The sequence below is a fragment of the Protopterus annectens genome, chromosome 1.part2 (assembly GCF_019279795.1).
Source record: "Protopterus annectens isolate FY-2018-M chromosome 1.part2, PAN1.0, whole genome shotgun sequence".
Taxonomy (NCBI): Eukaryota; Metazoa; Chordata; order Ceratodontiformes; family Protopteridae; genus Protopterus; species Protopterus annectens.
In genome coordinates, this window is record NC_056727.1 from 548,834,033 (window position 1) to 548,852,344 (window position 18,312).

Here is an 18,312-nt window from a genome sequence, read left to right on the forward strand (position 1 = left end):
AGGTCACCCCACTGGGTGTATCTTCCTCTTCCGAGGCCTCCCCTGAAATTTCAGAGGAGCCCCCTCGAAAGAGGAAATGTAAGAGGAAACATGTTGACTCCCCCGAGTCTGTCACTTCAGATACCGACTTGGAGGATTCGGAAGGGTCCCCAAGATCCCGCTCTGAAGATGTCTCTTTCTCAGACATCCTTGAGATCCTTAGGCAGAGGGGGAACTGGACTTGCCTTAGCCCTTCTGAGGACGAGTCTGTATTCCTGGACACATTCGGTTCTCGCCCCTCCACCTCCTGGGTGTCTCCGCCTTTCGATCCATTGATGGAAGTAGTGGCTCAGAAGGTGTGGTCAGCCCCGGACACACTGTAACCAACCCCCCGCAGGCCCACTAAGTTTATTACTGCCCCTCAAGATAAACAGTTTTTGACAAATGGTGTCCCCGTTGATGCCATGGTGGTAGCAGCGGCCACGAAAAAGGAGTTGGCTGACACTTCTGTACCTGTCCATCCCCCTAATAAAGATTCTAGGATGATGGACAGATACGGGAATCGGATGTTTTCTTCAGCGACCTTCTCCATGCGGTCGCTGAATTACTTGTGCCACTTCACCCGTCTCCAGAGGGATCTCCTCAAGGAGCTAGGAGATACCCTTCAAGATCCATCAGCTGCAGGGGCTCAAGATGAGATTAACCCCCAGCTGGCGACTCTTAATTCAGTCGTCAACTCCTCCATGTGGCTCATTTCGTATGCGGCTGATGGGGCGAGTAGGGCCGCAGGCAGAGGCATGGCTTTGAGAAGACATGCCTGGATGCGGTTATGTAACTTTGCTGATCCCTTCAAGGCATCGTCCACCAATACCCCTTTCGATGGTTCAGCTCTGTTTGGACCACAAGTAAAAGATACCCTTACCAGGTGTGAGCAGGAAGGCAAGACTCTCTCTGCCGTGGGAGCCCGTTTTTCCACTCCCTCTAGACCATACCCTAAAGGTCAGAAGAGTGGAAAGATGTGGTTCTGGAAACCCCAGGGAGTCGTGCCTGACACACGTGGCAAGTTTCCCTCCAGAGGCAGAGGAGGGAGCAACAATAGACACTGCCCGCGGGGCAGAGGGGGTCCGCAGAATCAGGGCAGCAGGGAATCTTTCTCTGACAAGCCCTTCCAGCACCCCTGAGGGGCTGTCCGGCTGTCCACCTTCGGAGGCAGTCGGGGGAAGATTGTCTCTGTACCCAGAAGCCTGGCGTCTCATAACAGAAGACAGATCTATCATATCCGGAGGTTACAAAATCCCTTTTGTCCACACCCCCTTAAAAGCAAACAAGCCCATCCCAGATGTTCCACCCGGTCTAAGGGAACAGGCAGTACAAGAAATTTCAAAACTGCTAAAAAAACGGGCCGTCCAACAAGTCCCAGCAGACCAGCAAGGATCCGGAATTTACTCAAAGTTCTTTTTGGTACCAAAAAAGACAGGGGACTGGAGACCCATTTTGGATCTCAGCAGACTAAACAAGTCTGTTCAAAGAACAAAGTTCCAGATGGTCACGCTTCAGTCCATTCTACCCTTTTTGGGTCAGGACAATTGGATGTGCTCCATAGATCTTCAGGATGCGTACTACCATATCAAAATGGACAGGCGTTTTAGAAGGTTTCTCCGCTTCCGGCTGGGAGCCAGTCATTACCAGTTCAGAGCCCTGCCCTTTGGTCTTACCACAGCCCCCAGGGTGTTCACCAAATGTATGGCAGTGGTTACCACTCACCTGAGACGGCAAGGATTCCAGGTGTTTCCATATCTAGACGACTGGCTCCTTACTGCTACCACCAGACATCAATTGCTGAGAGCCAGGGATTATACCATCCAAACATGCTCCAACCTAGGTATCTCAATAAATTTCGAAAAGTCTGCATTGTCGCCTTGTCAGTCTTAAACCTTTATAGGCGCAAGATTAAATACGAAAGATCTGTCCGCAAGACTTCCAATAGACAGAGTGGCAGATATCCGCCGACACATACAGGTATTATTAGGATGCAGAAATATTCAGGCCAGATTCGTCCTAAAAACATTGGCACTCATGGCAGCAGCGATCATATTAGTTCCCCTGGCTCGCTTTCACATGAGGATTCTCCAGTGGATGCTTTTCACCCAGTGATCCTTTCAACAACTTCCTATGTCTCACAAGATAATAATCACGCAGTCATGCAAAGACCACTTGACTTGGTGGATGGTCTTCCCATCAGTACCCCAGGGCAGACCATTTGTCCTTCCTCCTCCAGTTGCCACGGTGACCACGGATGCCTCCCTGATCGGGTGGGGGGGGGCATTTTCAGGGCAGGACTGTCCAGGGCACCTGGCAACCCCACGAGTACCACTTGCACATAAATGTGTTGGAGATGAGGGCGGTGCTTTTAGCGTTGCAAGCTCTTCAGAACTCTTTACCCACTGGAACCATTACAATTCAGACAGACAATATGTCTGTAGTGTGGTACATCAACAAGCAGGGCGGAACCAAGTCCTATCCCGTATGTCGAGAAGCACTCAGACTATGGCAGTGGGCGATCTCCTCTCAACGGTTTCTGACAGCAATGCACATCCCTGGGAAGTCCAACGTCATAGCGGACAGGCTAAGCAGAGCTATTCTCATGCCTCATGAGTGGTCTCTCAGTCGGACAGTAATGGACAAAATCTTCCGCAAATGGGGTCAGCCTTGCTGCGATCTTTTCGCAACTCCTCTCAACAGCAAGTGTGACAGTTTCTTCACTCTCTTCCCTCTTCCCGGACACTCTTCCAGAGACGCTCTAGTTCACGATTGGCCCCAGGGACTTCTGTGTGCATTCACACCCTTTCCCCTAATTCCCAAACTAATTCAGAAAGCTACCGTGCTGGGGTGCAGAATGATCCTCATTGCCCCCTACTGGCCTCGACAAATCTGGTTCCCGTTCCTGCATAGTCACCTTTTAGAGCAGCCTTGGAATCTGGACCCAGTTCCGGACCTCTTGATCCATCAGTCGGGCAGGCTGCATCAATCTCTTCAGTCTCTCAACCTCACTGCTTGGTTGCTCCACTTCCAACCTTAGCCAGGCTTCCCAGTATTTCCCATTCAGTGCGTGAGATTATCCCTTCTTCGCACAAACCTACAACCAGGAAGACTTGTGCTAGTAAGTGGAAACGTTTCTCTTTCTGGGCAGAGGCTAGAAATATAGATCCTTTTACGGTCCCTGTCCATAACGTCCTAGACTTTTTAGCAGAACTTTTTCAAGCGGGCTACTCTTCTGCCACCATTCGAGTTCAATTAGCGGCAATCTCAAATTTCCATACGGGCCTGTCAGAAACCAACATCATGTCCCATAAGCTTTGCAAAGCCTTTCTTAAAGGAACGATCTTGCTCAGGCCTCCAGTGAGAGATCCCCCGCCTCCGTGGGACTTGAATCTGATACTAGCTTAATTGATACTGCCTTCTTTTGAACCGGCAGCTTCCTGTTCCTTGAAATTGCTTTCTTCGAAAACCCTCTTTTTGGTGGCCATTACTTCAGCGAGGAGAGTTTCTGAACTTTAAGCCCTATGTGTTCGTCCTCCTTCCCTAATTTTCCATAAGGATAGGGTTTCACTCAGGACTAATCCTTCGTTCCTTCCTAAGGTCCCCTCCGAAAATAATTTGAATCAATCCATTGATCTACCAGTCTTTTTTCCAAATTATTCCAACAAAGCTGAACACAAATTACACCAGTTGGACGTTCATTGGCAATTACGTTTCTATTTGCATAGGACTGAGCAAATAAGGAAATCAGACCAACTCTTCCTGTCCTATGCGAAGGGCAAGCAGGGTCGACCAGTGTCTAAAGTAACCTTATCCAGGTGGTTGTCCTCTATTATTACCCTTATTTATCAGTTGAGGAATAAAGAACTCCCTGCTAAACCTAAAGGCCACTCTACTAGGGCTTTAGCTACGTCGGTAGCCTTTCAAGCAAGACTACCAATGGAAGCCATTTGTGCGGCGGCCACATGGGCCACCCCTCATACCTTCATTTCACATTCTAAATTGGATGTGGCCTCTAGGAGTAGAGCTGATTTTGGTTCCACTGTGCTCGAGTCTGTTCCGATGAGCCACCCAGGACTAAGGTGCTAGGGACGCTGTCCCAATCAGCAAGAATGAAGACGAGAGAGACAACTTAACATTAAGAAGTTATGTACCTACCATAACGTTCCATGTTAGTTGTCTTCTTCTCGCTTTCTTTCTTGCATCCCACCCACCATCCCCTTAGCCTAGATAGGCCAAGAAGAGTCCTCCTATGAGTCTTGTCACTGGCTGAGTCTTACCCGATTTATGTCCTCTACCTTTCTTTAGCCCAGTAGCTGAAGTCTTGCTATTTGGACAGTTGTCCTTTTGTATTGTTATGGTGTTAGGTCTTCCAAATGAGATCTAGGGATCTAGCACTAGACATTGTGGGATATAGGGAGGCCTCGAGCCAGTAAATAGCTCTCGAGCTTTAGAAAATGGCCGAGTTGGAGCTGAAGATCGGCTCCGAACCCAACCAGCAAGAAAGAAGGCGAGAAGAAGACAACTAACATGGAACGTTATGGTAGGTACATCTTATTCTACAAAATGGCATTAGTATATGGGGAGAGCTCTGCTTCACATCTCTGGCTTTACAGAAGTATATTAAGTCACCATGAAGCATGGACTGACAGAATTCAAATGCCCACCATTTTGTGTACAGTCACTAAACATGTCAGTTTAGTGAGGATAAAAAAAAAAAAAGTAAATAAAAAGAAAATTGAAACAGATGATCGAAGTAACAAAACTAACTGCAGTAGCAGCAGTTGCTAGTCCTTGTCATTTTACTTCTCCCTTGCTGGGCAGGTAAAAGAGCAAATTTTTGTAACTGCTGCTGCAGCTACTTTTGTTACACAAATCATTATTTCATTTTACCTTTTTTTTTTTAAGCCCGCAAAACAGATGCATTTAGTGAGTGAGAAAAATTAAAGCAGACGTATACTTATAAGTAAACTTATAATTAAGGATGTGGCATCTAGTCCCATCGAAGTTATAGTACCACTTTATTGTGCCCTTATCAGGCCCGTCATTGAGTACAGTGCCCCTTCATTATGTACCTGACCAGGAATATGCAACAGTTAGAATGAACACAGAGGTTCTTCACCAAGAGAATACAAGGTATTAACACATCACCTATACAGACCATGTTAAAGCCCTATTGCTGTACTGAAGTTAGTGAGAGGAGATTTGTGCCTGGCATATAAGGCTTCCTCTGATCCAGCCCTCTTGGGCCTTTTGCACATTTGCAAAATGAATAACACCAGAAACACTACATCCAAGGATTTAATTATTGCCTGTGACATGAATAGAACATGCTGGCGAGACAGATGTGTCTCTCGAAGGATCCCCATGCTCTGGAATAGGCTCCCCATTCATGTAAAGTGGAGTCCGTCAATAACCCAATTCAAATATAACCTTGACCATTGGATGGGTAATCAAAAATTCATCCCTGGTCTGACCCCCATGTGTCTATAGACAGAGACTAACAGTAAATATTCCCTAACTAACATCCGCCCCCACTAAACCTTTAGCAATCCTCTAACAAACATACCCCTCTAAATAAACACCCGTGTTACTTGGGGACACAGTTGGGTTGGGTTGCATGGCTAGGCTTATGAAGGCCCTGATGGTTGTTAGCCTAGCATACCTTTGAACCTATGGAGGTAATGATGTCACGTATGCGCATGTGTGAGAGTTAAGAATTCTAAATGAAGCCAACAATATTGAGGGTACAAAAACACAAAATTGAGAACAAATTATTATCCTGATTCACTTAAAATGTTAGTAGAGCAAGAAGTTTTTGATATTTTTTTTTCTGAGCAGTAAGAAGCAAAAACCTATAATGTATTTATTGCCTGGCTGTAATTCTGTGGGACATGCCAGACAGTAAAACATTTTTCAATAGACGAAGCAAATTTATGAGGCAAAATCCAAGACATTCTGCAAAGTCTGGGACAGCTGAGATTAATGTGTGATGGGGAAGGGAGTTGCATTGCCTTGCAGGTATGCATTTTTCTTTCATTTTATCACAATGAGACATATGAGGTTTACAAATAAAAACATTTCGGTAATTATTGGGTATGTGTGTTCTTGTGTCTGTACCTCTGCATCTGTGTGTGTGTATGTGTCTCTCTCTCTGTACGTCTGTTTGTGCATCTCTCTGTGCGTCTGTGTGTGCATCCGAGTTTCATTGTATGGGTCAGACAGTGTTTCTCTGCCTCTTTGTGTCTGTGTGTATGCATGTGTGTATACATTATTAAATACTTAGATAATGTTTATTTTGGGTGCAAAGTACATCCTCCAACAACAGCAATTACATAGCCTGAAGCAACTCTGAGATGTTAGGCAGAGGAACTATTTTACATGAAAAATAAAAAAAAAATGTATATGTGATGAGCCCTCTTTACCTGGGACAGTAACTAAGGAGTCCAGTCCTCACCACTGTCTCCAGTATGGGAGACACACTCTTGGTACAGACTGACACAGGTTTACCTGCTGTGTCCCTTTGCCCATATTACAGGGTAACGGCTGCCACCAGTCAGATACCACAGTGCCCTTCAAAAGGGGTGTTCAATTATATTGGGTAAAATAGGTATTGATACAAATGGTGTCATGTATCCCAGGCAGTAAGGCTTTTCGGGTTGCCCCTGGTATTATCACAATAAGCATAAACACTTTCAAGTTGTTAGGAACATTAACTATATAACCAGCCACAATAAAAAGTAGCAAAATATTTAATAGTAAATAAAATTATTTAAAACATGTAAATACTGAATAACTGCTTCCAATAAACCACAGAGTTTCACACACAGAAAATATGAAAATAACACAGTAGGATAGATTTCATACTGATTTTAGAAAAACTCTAACTGAAGTTCCCTGACTAGCTGAAGATTAACTGTCCCTATCTAATTTAATTAACTCACCAAGGCAAGATTGTACTCTTACTTCTGCACAGCAGGATGAGAAATTATGCCCAAACCTCAAACTTTCTGTCCTCAGCAACTGGAGCATCTCCTACTCTGGAAAACAACTACAACACAACTGATCTTTAATTGACTTGGAACCTGCTGTTATAGTAGATTTTTTTTAAGAAATATGTCAGCCAGAAGAACACTGTTTGATTCAAACCACTTCCATAAATCAGAGTGATAAAACAAAAGACACAAACGTATTTACAAAATTATAGCTAGTCATGCTGGCATATGTAACACAGGGTAGTTTATAATTATTTACAAAACTTCAGCCATTCAACAATATCTAATATCCTCACAATATATACTAATAATAAAACAAAATACAAAATGTAACTGCCCATGTTGTAAGCACAGTAATGCCCTCCATTGGCTTATAATGAAACTAATTGACCTTCCAAGGATGTGGATCCCCTCTGTCTACAGCGTCAGGACTCGCAACACATCTGGTTCTTGCTTTTCTCAACACATCTGGACAGTTTATTTCCCTGTAACGCCTATCCTCTTGAGCAGTACTGCTCGCATAATACGCACAGACCTGGTACTTTTGACAAAATAGCTAGAGTCTACCCAGAGCCAAAGGGTGTGAATAATAGGATAAAATATGGCCACTGCAGATGGTCCTCTTCAGGATCATCTGATATGCAGAGTACTCCAATATCCTTTATGTATTACTTTTTGGGCCTTTTGCATTAGAAAACATTTGGGTATAATATCAAGCAGTATCCACAGGTCTCCCAAATTAAAGGTAGAAACCTGGGCATCCTGTTTGGGAGTCAGAAGTTAGAGTCATGTATCATGGGTACGTTGAAGGATGCTGTACTTCTGAAGTAGAGATTCAGGTTATAGTGCGTAATGACTTTTTGCAGTAATGCCCAGGTAGCCATAGTTTAACTGTATGCTATGAACACATTCCTACTACTTGTATTAGAGACAGACTCACCCACCATACCAGTGTCCACAGGTCTCCCAAAATTAGGAGAGGCAGAAATAAGAGCATTCTGTCTGGGAGTCAAAAGGCAGAGTTGTAAATCACAGGTACGTTGAAGAATGCTCTACTTGTGGATTAGAGATCCAGGTTGTAGTGCTTAATGAATGTTTGCAGTAAGGATTAGGTAGACATAGTTAAATGTATGTTGTGATCACATTACTGCTTGCATTAGAGGCAGACCCCCCCCCCACCCCACCCATGGACTGGTCCTTGATAACATTATTGAAGAGCTGTTAGCTCACTGATAACACAAAGCAGTGCAGTTAGCGTTCATTTAAAAACTCTTTGGCTTCTGCTACACTATCCTTATTAGAAGCAGAGGAAACAGACTGTGCAGACTTTTTGAAGTCATTAACTGAACATAAGGAAAAGTGCAGCTGCCATTGTCTTTCCAGTGACTGCATGTTATGATCTGTCTAGATTCTGTCTCTGAGAAGAAAATAAAGAGTAGCAGACTGCCCAAGCAACTGCTAAGATACCACCTTTAGTATGAAGGATTTTGCCCATTGGAGGAGAAAAATGTTTTTATGGAGGAGCAAATAAGGAACATAGAGCACAAGGTGTGTGGCTTAGTGTTACACCTGACAGATGTAATAGCTCCAGAAAACAAAGTCTAAAGATTGACTGAGCTGTAAACTGGTGAAAAAATCCACCATAATATTCTAGCCTCTTGGAGTAGAGACAGACACAGATTTCCACAACCACTTTTTTTCTTTGTACTGCTACTTCAACTTGAAATGTGTCAGTTCTTGAAAATGCCGTGAATCCAACTCCTTAGTGCTTCTGTTGTGAGGATGAGGAGAATGACAGAGAAAAAGAAAACCTCTCCCAAAGAATTCCTTTTCTTTGGAATAGACTTCCCCTTCATAGTAAACAAAGTAGCTCCCTAACCCTGTTCTGACACGAGCTAGTCAAATGGGGGGATTCATGTCAATTCATCAGAGGTAGTTTTGGAGAACACAAAAACAATGCTCAGAAGCAGTTTGCTGAAGCCACCTTCAGTGAATATTTAAATAAATCTTTTTTTCTTTTTTTTTTTTTTTTTGCAGGGGCAAGTCTCCCTGCATCCCCGGTGTGTGTGTGGGGACTCCCCCACATCCCCAGAGTTGTGTATACACACACACACACACACACACACACACACACACACACACACACACACATATACCAACTCAGAGGTTGCACAACAGTGGAGGAAAAGGCAATCTCCACTGTAGGTGAAAGAGGTTTTGGCAAACTGCCTTCAATTTCTTTGCATTTCCCGAAATTACCTTCAAGATAAAATACTCCCATCAAATGGGCAGGTAACTGTAAATACATCCCAGGTCTGATCCCCACAATCCCTTAAGGAAAGGGGTAGCAAGTTGTGCAAATTGCACTAGTTAGGCTACTAATGATCTGCCTGATCACCTGCATAATATTAACCTAAAAACTTATAAATCCGTGAAGTGGTAAGTCAGGATCAGTTGTCACTTGACTGTTTCTATTCTACAGCTCTGCAGAGACCTAGAGATGTAAAAATAATGTTGTTGAGCACAGTGGCATACAGTTGCCATTAAGATAGTCTGGGCCCACTACTGGTTTAAATAGAACTGAAAAAAGTGCAAAATAATTTTAAGTTGCAAAAGTAAGGTGAATGGAAAAGCACCACTGCAGGCAGGTATGAATGTGTGTTATTCGTGTTGTCAGAAGTAGAAGTTTTTGTAGTAATATCACACATTTTTAGAATTAGATGCCTAAGAATCTCAGTTGTATCCTGCCATAGTCCCACTGGAACTCTTTCTGGTGTCTGTTAAAGTGGTTATTTATATTTTGCAGTTTACTGGATGTGCTGCCATCCACCAGTACTGTTGCAAGGCTAGATATTTCAGTAGAGAGATAAAAATGGCACAACATTTAGCTGTTTTCTTTTCTTCAGAATGTTGCATTAATTTTATGTTGCACCTGAAATATCCCAGCGCAAAATAATTACCCTGTAAAGTTTAACGGTGTGTCACATATCCCATTTTTTTTTCATTTTTTTCCCCTAGTGAGAAATCCTTACACAGGACACAAGTACCTTTGTGGAGCACTACAGACAAGTATTGTGTTATTAGAGTGGGTTGAACCAATGCAAAAATTTATGTTAATCAAGGTAGGTGAAATGTTTTATCTTTCATGAAGTGCGTTGTGAAATACTGTTAAATGTCAGGCTGTTCATCATTAGTGTATATCTTGAATGAAAGAATAAAAGCATTTTGGCAAGATGCCATGTTTTGCATTGCATAATGCAGGGGTTACCAATGACTGGTGTGGTTTCCTTGTGACCACCTGTGGTTATAACAGTATTCCCCACACCCAGACACGATAGATTGCATTGGCATCATTAAAAAAGGTGGTTGTTGTTGTTGTTGTGTCTTTCGACTTTTCCCGGTTAGGGGTCGCCACAGCGGAACTCTGGTCCGCTAATGATTGGCAGTAGATTTTTTTACGTGCCGAGTTGCCAGCCCTGACGCACATTCACACATGTCTCTAAAAAAAGGTATACCTTTAAAAAGACATTCTGTAAGATGCAACTGGTTATTTTATGTATATGTTCACAATATTTAGCTTCAGTGTTTTTTTTTATTAACTTTGTGAGTTTTCTGTTTTTTTTTTTTTTTTTTTTTGCAAAACATGCTAATTTAAGTATATCATTTCTTGCCAAATTTGAGTTGTTAGTGCTGCGGTAGCGTTGTTGCCTCACAGTAAGACGTCCCGTTCGATTCTCAGCTAGAGCATCTTCTGTGTGGAGACATGTGTGACTGGGCGTACCTTCGTTGAAGGTTGTGCATCAGGGCTGGCAACTCGGCACGTAAAAATCTACTGCCAATCATTAGCGGACTGGAGTTCCGCTGTGGCGACCCCTAACCGGGAAAAGCTGAAAGACAACAACAACATTACTTATAAAGACATGCTTTGATTTTTTTTTAAATAGCATCTGTTTATGTTCAGTCTTCATCACCTTCATCATTGGTTCAAAAGTTTAAATTAAGACAGCTGTATGTCAACCATTGTACAGTTAACCAATAACACCATGGAAGAAGAATTTCATATTGTAGAAGATGGTGGTTGAAGGCATGGTTAATGTGGGACATTATGACAGAATATTTTCATCTTGGATTATGTTGGAGAGAAGGGAAATAAGAAGATACTGGAGGAAAGAGAGGAAAAAGATAAGCAAAGAAGACTAGAGAGGCTTTAGACATGATAATGTTTAGTTAGACCTAGGAGTTTATAAACAGTAACTTCTGAGACATTTATGGGATCCCACCCATTCATCTTTTTGATGTTTGAATGTTGCCAGCGTTTTGAATTTTTTTATATGCAGGAGAACATTTTTTCATAGACGAGGGAGGCACTGAATGATGAATGCGTCTGTGAATTAGGACTTGTTGATATTTTTGTGGAAAATAAGGAATTTGGAAAAAGTTCAACTGAAGATTTCCTCTTTGACAAGCTGTGTGAACAGAGGAACCAGGAAGGGGATGTCCATTTTTCTTTCTGCTATTTGTTTTATATTTAGACGCATTGGCAAAGAAAACAAAGGACTCTGAAATACAAGAATATACTTGATATGGTAATTAAGAAAAGTTTGTTTTATTTGGAGATGATGTTATTTTGTACGTAATAAATCCTGAATGGACTTTTCAGGGTTGTGGAATATTTTGAGACAATTTCATGTATGTTTGGTGTATGCAGTTAATCCACACATTAATTGTTTCGGGTTTGGGGACATAATAAAATGACATATTTAGATATATGAATTAAAAAGGACACAGTTATGGCAGTTAAATATATATGAGGAAAAAACTAAACAAATGATAATATAAAAACTATGGAACTGGAAACTCTTAATCATGGATGAGGATAGTAATATAAAATTAGTGAAATATTTGGAGTCCCTTTAGTTTTATGTATAGGTCAGGCATATTTTTATCAACCCAGGCTGAAGTTGTGAACAATAGTAAAGAGTTGTAGGAATGTTTTTTGAAGGGGAAGAGGACAAGAGTTAAGTGAGAAAAGTTGATGCCATCCATAGAACAAGGTGGTTTTGTATTACATGGTTTGAATGATTTCTGTAGAGCTACACAGATTAGGATCATAAACATAACATGAGCACAAACTTATAAATGAAAGTGGAAAGGGGTGATCATGAAAACAGTGGGGTGGAGTTCGAGATTCAAGGAGAGAGTTAAGATTTGGGTACAGATACTTAAGGTGAATAACAACATTCATGCAGAATATCATATTCATAAAGTTGCAGAAAGTATTCAAAGATGTAAGCCAACATGGAAGTGGAGAAAGGAAATTTTCCAGATAGGGGTGACTGCAGGTAGAGCATAGAAAATAGGCAAGAGGGATGGAATTTACTGGGGAGATTGGCAAAGGAACCAAGGTTTTGGCAGCAAATGACTAGAGAATGGAAGATAATGCAGGATGAGGCCAAACAGAAGTTTGTACTGCAGGTTAGAGACTGTCTTCCCTACCCCAGGGATTGATATAAGGGATTGCTAAGTGTAAGACTGGCTCTGGTAGATTTTTTATTTGAGTCTAGAACCGAAGATGCTATTAAAAAAGAGATGATTAGTAAGACATATAAAACATGAGTCTGTATTATTTCATCAAAGGCTAATTCCATGAAGTCTCCATTCATCGAATAAAATACATTGAATGTTTACTTCAATGAATGTTCACTTCAATAAATTATTTACCCAGGGAAAGTAAGGACTTGGCCAGCATTCTGAACGTCACACACAGCACAGTATTTCAAACCCACCCAGGGGGGTGGTATCCTCCCAACTATATATACCAACTCCGAGATCACACTACAGTGGGGAAAAGGGCAAATTTCCGATGATGGCTAACTCCTTCCTTTCCCTGCCTAAACAATTTGTTGAAGTAAACTTTTAATGTATTTTGCTTGACAAACATCTTAGATGGAATTAGCTTTCGATGAAGTAATATAGACCCATAAAACACTGCATGATGACTATAAGAATCCATCAGAGGAGATTAGAAAAGACTGGAAATGCAGTTTATAAAGAACCCATTGGGAGGGCATCTTTATGGCTCACAGTTGTGCAACAAAGTCCAGAAGGTTTAAGATTCTGGCTTGTAAATATTTGCATAGGTATTTGTATACCCTAAGCAGAGTTCAGAAAAAAATGTTCCTCGGGTAGACAGCAGATACTGGAGGTGTGATGCAAAAGAGATAGGTAACCGGTAACATGTTTTTAGGAGTGTAATGAGATTGCAGATTTTAGAAATTCTCCACAGAGTACTCTGTTAGAAATGTTAGGGGATCAAATAGCTGTAACTCAAAATTATTATTTTGATCTGCAACAGGATATGAATTACCCAGACATAGTAAAGGCCTTATTGAGTTTAATGCTACTGGCTGCCAAAAAAATATTAGATAATTGAAAAGCAATATGTAATCACGATGTATTGAAAATTGTAAAGGAGATAAAAGAAGTAGCAGTGGGATCTTTAGAAAAGGGAAATCATAAATTACATAGAAATAAATGGAATTTGCGGGAAAACAACATGCAGAATAATGTTTAGGAGGAGTGAGGTTTAAGAGAATGCAGGAATTGATCAATTTATGTAATATTGGAGTGGATAATTGTTAAAATAAAACATATATGTAAAATATGCATGAATATGATGTTAATATGGTTTCTTTTATTTTCTATTAAAGTATGCATTTCAAAAAAGAACAATGTGCAGGATTAATCAAGCTATGTCATAGGCACTCATAATCAATTCTGAGCCCTTGAGTAAGTTAATGGAGGTATATAGTTTTCTCTGGGCATACAAGGAAGTTCAAGCATTTGGTTGGAGTAACCATTGAGATGCCCTTTCTCCAGACTTTTGAGAATGTGTTGTATTAGACTAATTATCTCGAAATGGAAAAATATTTCATTGGAAATGGACCAGAGATACAAGTGCTGCAAGTCATTTGTCTTGCCACAATGTTTGTACCCTGGTTGAATATTCTGATAGCTGTTTGCGTTTGCCTACTTAAAGAAAGTGATGCAGATATTGATGTATTTTCTGTAGGAAGATGGAAAACCTTTAGTTACCTGGGAGTATGTGATGATGCTCAAAGGTAAGAGAGGGTTGGGTGCCCCTGATAGCAAGACATGCCGTTTGTATGATTTCATTAGTACTTTAGAGCCCTAAAGTAAAGTTATGAGACTGAGTGGAAGAAAATGATCATAAAGAGAATTGCAGACCTAAGGAGTGTGGGTGATAAAGTGGAGGTGTTACCGGAGTTTTAGAGAGACCATTGTGGATTACCAATGTTAGTTGAATTAAAAGGCATATAAAATGGATTTCTTGAGAATGAAGAAGTGAAGGAATGGAGGCAACAGTTATTCCCTGTAAAGCGGAGAGTATAAGTGGAGGCAGATGATTGTGGAAAGCTTTGTGGTGCTGGAGGAAAAAGAATACAATCAAATATTGGACACAACTGTTAATGGAAAGCAGAATAAAGTCATTGGAGAAGTAGAGGAGGAATTTCAGTTGGAAGAAATCTTAAAAAGTGGGACTACATTGGGATGGTAATTGTTTTGAAAAATTCACTGTTGGGGAATGTAGGAGATAATTCGGTATTACAACTTGTCAGGGTGGTTATGGAGTAAAGGAAAGAAAAAGAAATGAGTAAGACAGCTTTATAAAGAGCCTATAAAGTATTAAGTAATTAGTAGGAGGTACGATAAGGACAATGATGGAGCCATGGGTCAGGGAATTGGGAAACTGGGTAATGACACATTCCAGATATTCAACAAAGTTGTGCTATTTCATAATCTTTGCATGGAAATGTCTTTTATATATTTTATACCCCTAGCAGAACAACTAAAATATTCCCAGACAGATGGGATCTTTTAGAGATTAAAAGGCAGGCATTTGGGCACCTTGGTGCATATTTTTTGACAACCTGAGGGGTTAGCACAGTTTTAGAAAGATGTACAAAAGATGGTAAATAAGTTGCTTAAGTAGAGTTGCTAATATTTTTTAGATTAGTCCAAAGAAATTGCATGGAGAAACTGAGCATTGTTGTGAATTTTATTGTTAATGACAATGAAAGCTGTAATGAGAAGATGAAAGAGAAGGGAGGACCTTTTATTAGAAGATAAAACAACACAAATCAAATGAACATTGTTACAGGATAAAGTAGTCTTCAATATTTATTAAGCAGTTTTGTTTCTTATGAAATTCATCAAAATGACAACAGCAAGAAATTGCTTGTTTAACTTTAAAAATGTGACATATGATTGGCTACTACTTCAGCCTGAAAAAAATGGATGAATGTTCATGAAAACCAGGAAATAATATCGTAACTTAATCTGCCTTCTCATTTCACTTAAAAGCAATTCAGTCTCTCAGTCTGTCCTGTGTAGATTTTTTTGTGCTTCTCAAGAGTAAAAAAAAAAAAATTAAAATGTTCATATTCACAAAAGTGCTTGAAAAAGCGCATTGGTCTTATCTTTATTCACAATGCTTCTCAGATGTTCATAAGTTCTTTTACTTCGCTTCCTGTCTGTCTTGCCACATAAAATGCAGGTCAGACAGAACTTTTGTGTGCAAAAAACACCACCACCCCACATGTGTTGCAGTTAATCTTGCCACTGTAGTCCATGGTGTTGAGGGTAACCATGAATATTAGTAGAAACACCTTCTCATAAATTATTTTACTGAACTTCCTTTCTGCCTTGTCACATAAAATACAGGGCACAAAACATTGTTGTGCAAACACCATGTTGCGGAATTAAACTTGCCACCACGGTCCAAGGCATAAGGGTAACCATGAATATTAATAAAAACACCTTCTTTGATGTACCCACTGTAGTGGCAACAACCACATTTCTTCATGGTGGTATATATGAATTCTTTGTGATGCTCGCTTTCTAGTAGTGTTTAATGTTAGAACTGGTTTTGCACACAAACTTTGGATCAGATCCTAGTTTACCAAAATTAGGTACAACCTTAAGTAACAAGTCATGGTTTTTCTGTATAGTACCCTTGATGCCATGAGCATCCGTAGTACCAGTCAACTAAATGATACAGAGTCATTGAATGAAAACTGTTTTTGTTGGGTCTCTTGATCCTTCCTAGTTTGGGTTTTCTCAGAATGGGTACATATAGGCTAAATATCTTGTTAATGACTTTAACTTGAGTAGTTTATAGAAATACCAGTAAACAAGCGAAATGACACTATAAGAGCCGACAGCATATTTTATATGATGCATTACTTAATGGATCTCATATTTTATTTGAATTTCAACATTCTTCATTATTTCCTTCTTTATATATTTAACTAATTTAGTAGTGTTGTATATACATTATTTTTATTAGTCTGTATGTCCAGTGGTTTTGCTAGTAGGAATGTATTGTCATAAGTTTCAATTAGACTGTCATTTTCTGTGTTGTTTAACTGACACGTCTCTTTAAGGTTGCCATGGAAAATTGTAGCTCAAATGCATATTTATTTGATTGGTTATTTGATTGCTACTAAACATTTATAAGTGTTTTTGGGATTAATTACTCTTGTTTGTCTGAAGAAGGCGGAGTATTACCTTCGCTGAAAGCGCTAACTTTTATTAAATACTTTTGTTATTTTTAGCTGTCGGCTCTTATAGTGTCATTTCGCTTGTTTACTGGTGTGTCGTTTTGTGTTTTACTGAGTTTGTAGTTTATAGAAATAAAAAAAAATAGTCAAAATATTGCACTGAATAAAAAAAATAGTCAGTAATAAGTCTGGACAACTGAATAAACTGTTGTTTGGCAATGCTTCTCTCTCATCCATATGCATATATACTATCAAAATGAACATAACTATTAGAGTAGGTGAGTTTCCAGTACAGATTTGATTAAAAGCAACCAGTACCTACATTTTTATACAAAACAACATCTAAACAATTCATCCACAAAGCCAGAGTTAAAAGAAAACTCTAAAAGATTTGTAGTATGTGACCGATAGTCACAGAACTTGTGGAGGAACTATACACTGTCCTTCCAAATAAAAAATATTTCATCCAGAAATTTGGAGTAACATCTTAAGTAGATATTGGGGTTATTACGGAGAAAAACTAGAACTTGTCATTTAAAGGTGTACCTGATTTTGGTAAACTGAGCTCTGGTCCAACGTTTGTGTTCGAAACTACCTCTAACATAACACATTGCTTCCTACAACAGTATAGTCATCAAGAAAGCAGAGATCCTGTGTGTCCTGTAAGAGCATACTTATCTTTACAGGAGACCCCCCAGTGCTTCTGAAATGAGCACACTTGTTAGTGTTTTCAAAATCTAAAATGCATACATAAATGTAAGGCAGCAAGGTGGCATCTGCAAGTTGATATGATTTGATGAGCATGCCAGTGAAATGGTTAGCATAGATGTGCAGAGCTGGAGTTTTTAAACAGTATTTGCAAAACGTTATGACATATTTCTGTGTTTCCATGAATAATGCAAAAAGAAGCAATACTGTCTTGTTTGGGGGGACGTATATTCAAGCTGTGGAATTAAAATGTGACATTAAAACACAGTGCGTAATTTGAAGACATACTTTAATATAAATTTTCTTTTGATAAAGCAGATGTTCTTCATGTTTCACTGTTGCCATCATCACATTTGGGTTATACTGGCCAAGGGTAGCCCTCGGCTGGCCCGAATACCAGAGGCTTAGTATTTCTGTGTTGGTTACTGTTACTACAGGACTGACGTCAGGTCGTCAGTAGTATAAAGTAAGGCAGCTGACACCATTACATCAGTCTTTCTTGCCATGGAGCCCGAAGCAGAAGCAATTAGTGTGAGTGCCGGTCGGCCGCTGCCTGAGTTTCGTCTACAGAATTGAAGCTGAAGTCTTCTAAAGCTAAGTACCCCGTTGGGGATCCTTTTTTCTTGCCCTAACCGATGTCAGAAAAAGTTAACAATTGTCTCGCCTGTGGAAAGCAAATACAACACCGAGACTTTCATTCTTACTGTGTCACTTGTTTAGGCCCAGACCACAATGTCCCCCATTGTTGCTTCTGAGCTTTGTTCAATGCCAGAACTATCTGTCATCGGGCCCTTATTATAGCTAGATGTTTTCGCTTACAGATCTCGAACTCCAATATGGCTTCGGTAAGCCATCCAACGGCACATCTTCCAAAAAAACGTAAAGATAAAGACAGAGATAGATCGTACAGGTCCAAACCTACCAACGACACTCCTGTTAAGCTAGTCGTCAGTTCTCCTGTCTTCAGTGAGGCGCTTTCGCAGCCCCTGATGCCTGCTTCTGTGGAT

The 18,312-nt window shown here is 40.4% G+C and overlaps 1 protein-coding gene across 5 annotated transcripts in view; it reads left to right on the forward strand.

Annotated features, from left to right (window-relative positions):
* Nucleotides 1-18,312, forward strand: part of MAP4K3 (mitogen-activated protein kinase kinase kinase kinase 3) — a 2,472,041-nt gene that overhangs the window by 2,242,021 nt on the left and 211,708 nt on the right. For all 5 annotated transcript variants that reach the window (XM_044057581.1, XM_044057598.1, XM_044057607.1 and 2 more), the window contains one exon: nt 10,032-10,135. In XM_044057581.1, the coding sequence (XP_043913516.1) occupies nt 10,032-10,135 (104 nt within the window). The remainder of the gene's footprint in view (nt 1-10,031; nt 10,136-18,312) is intronic.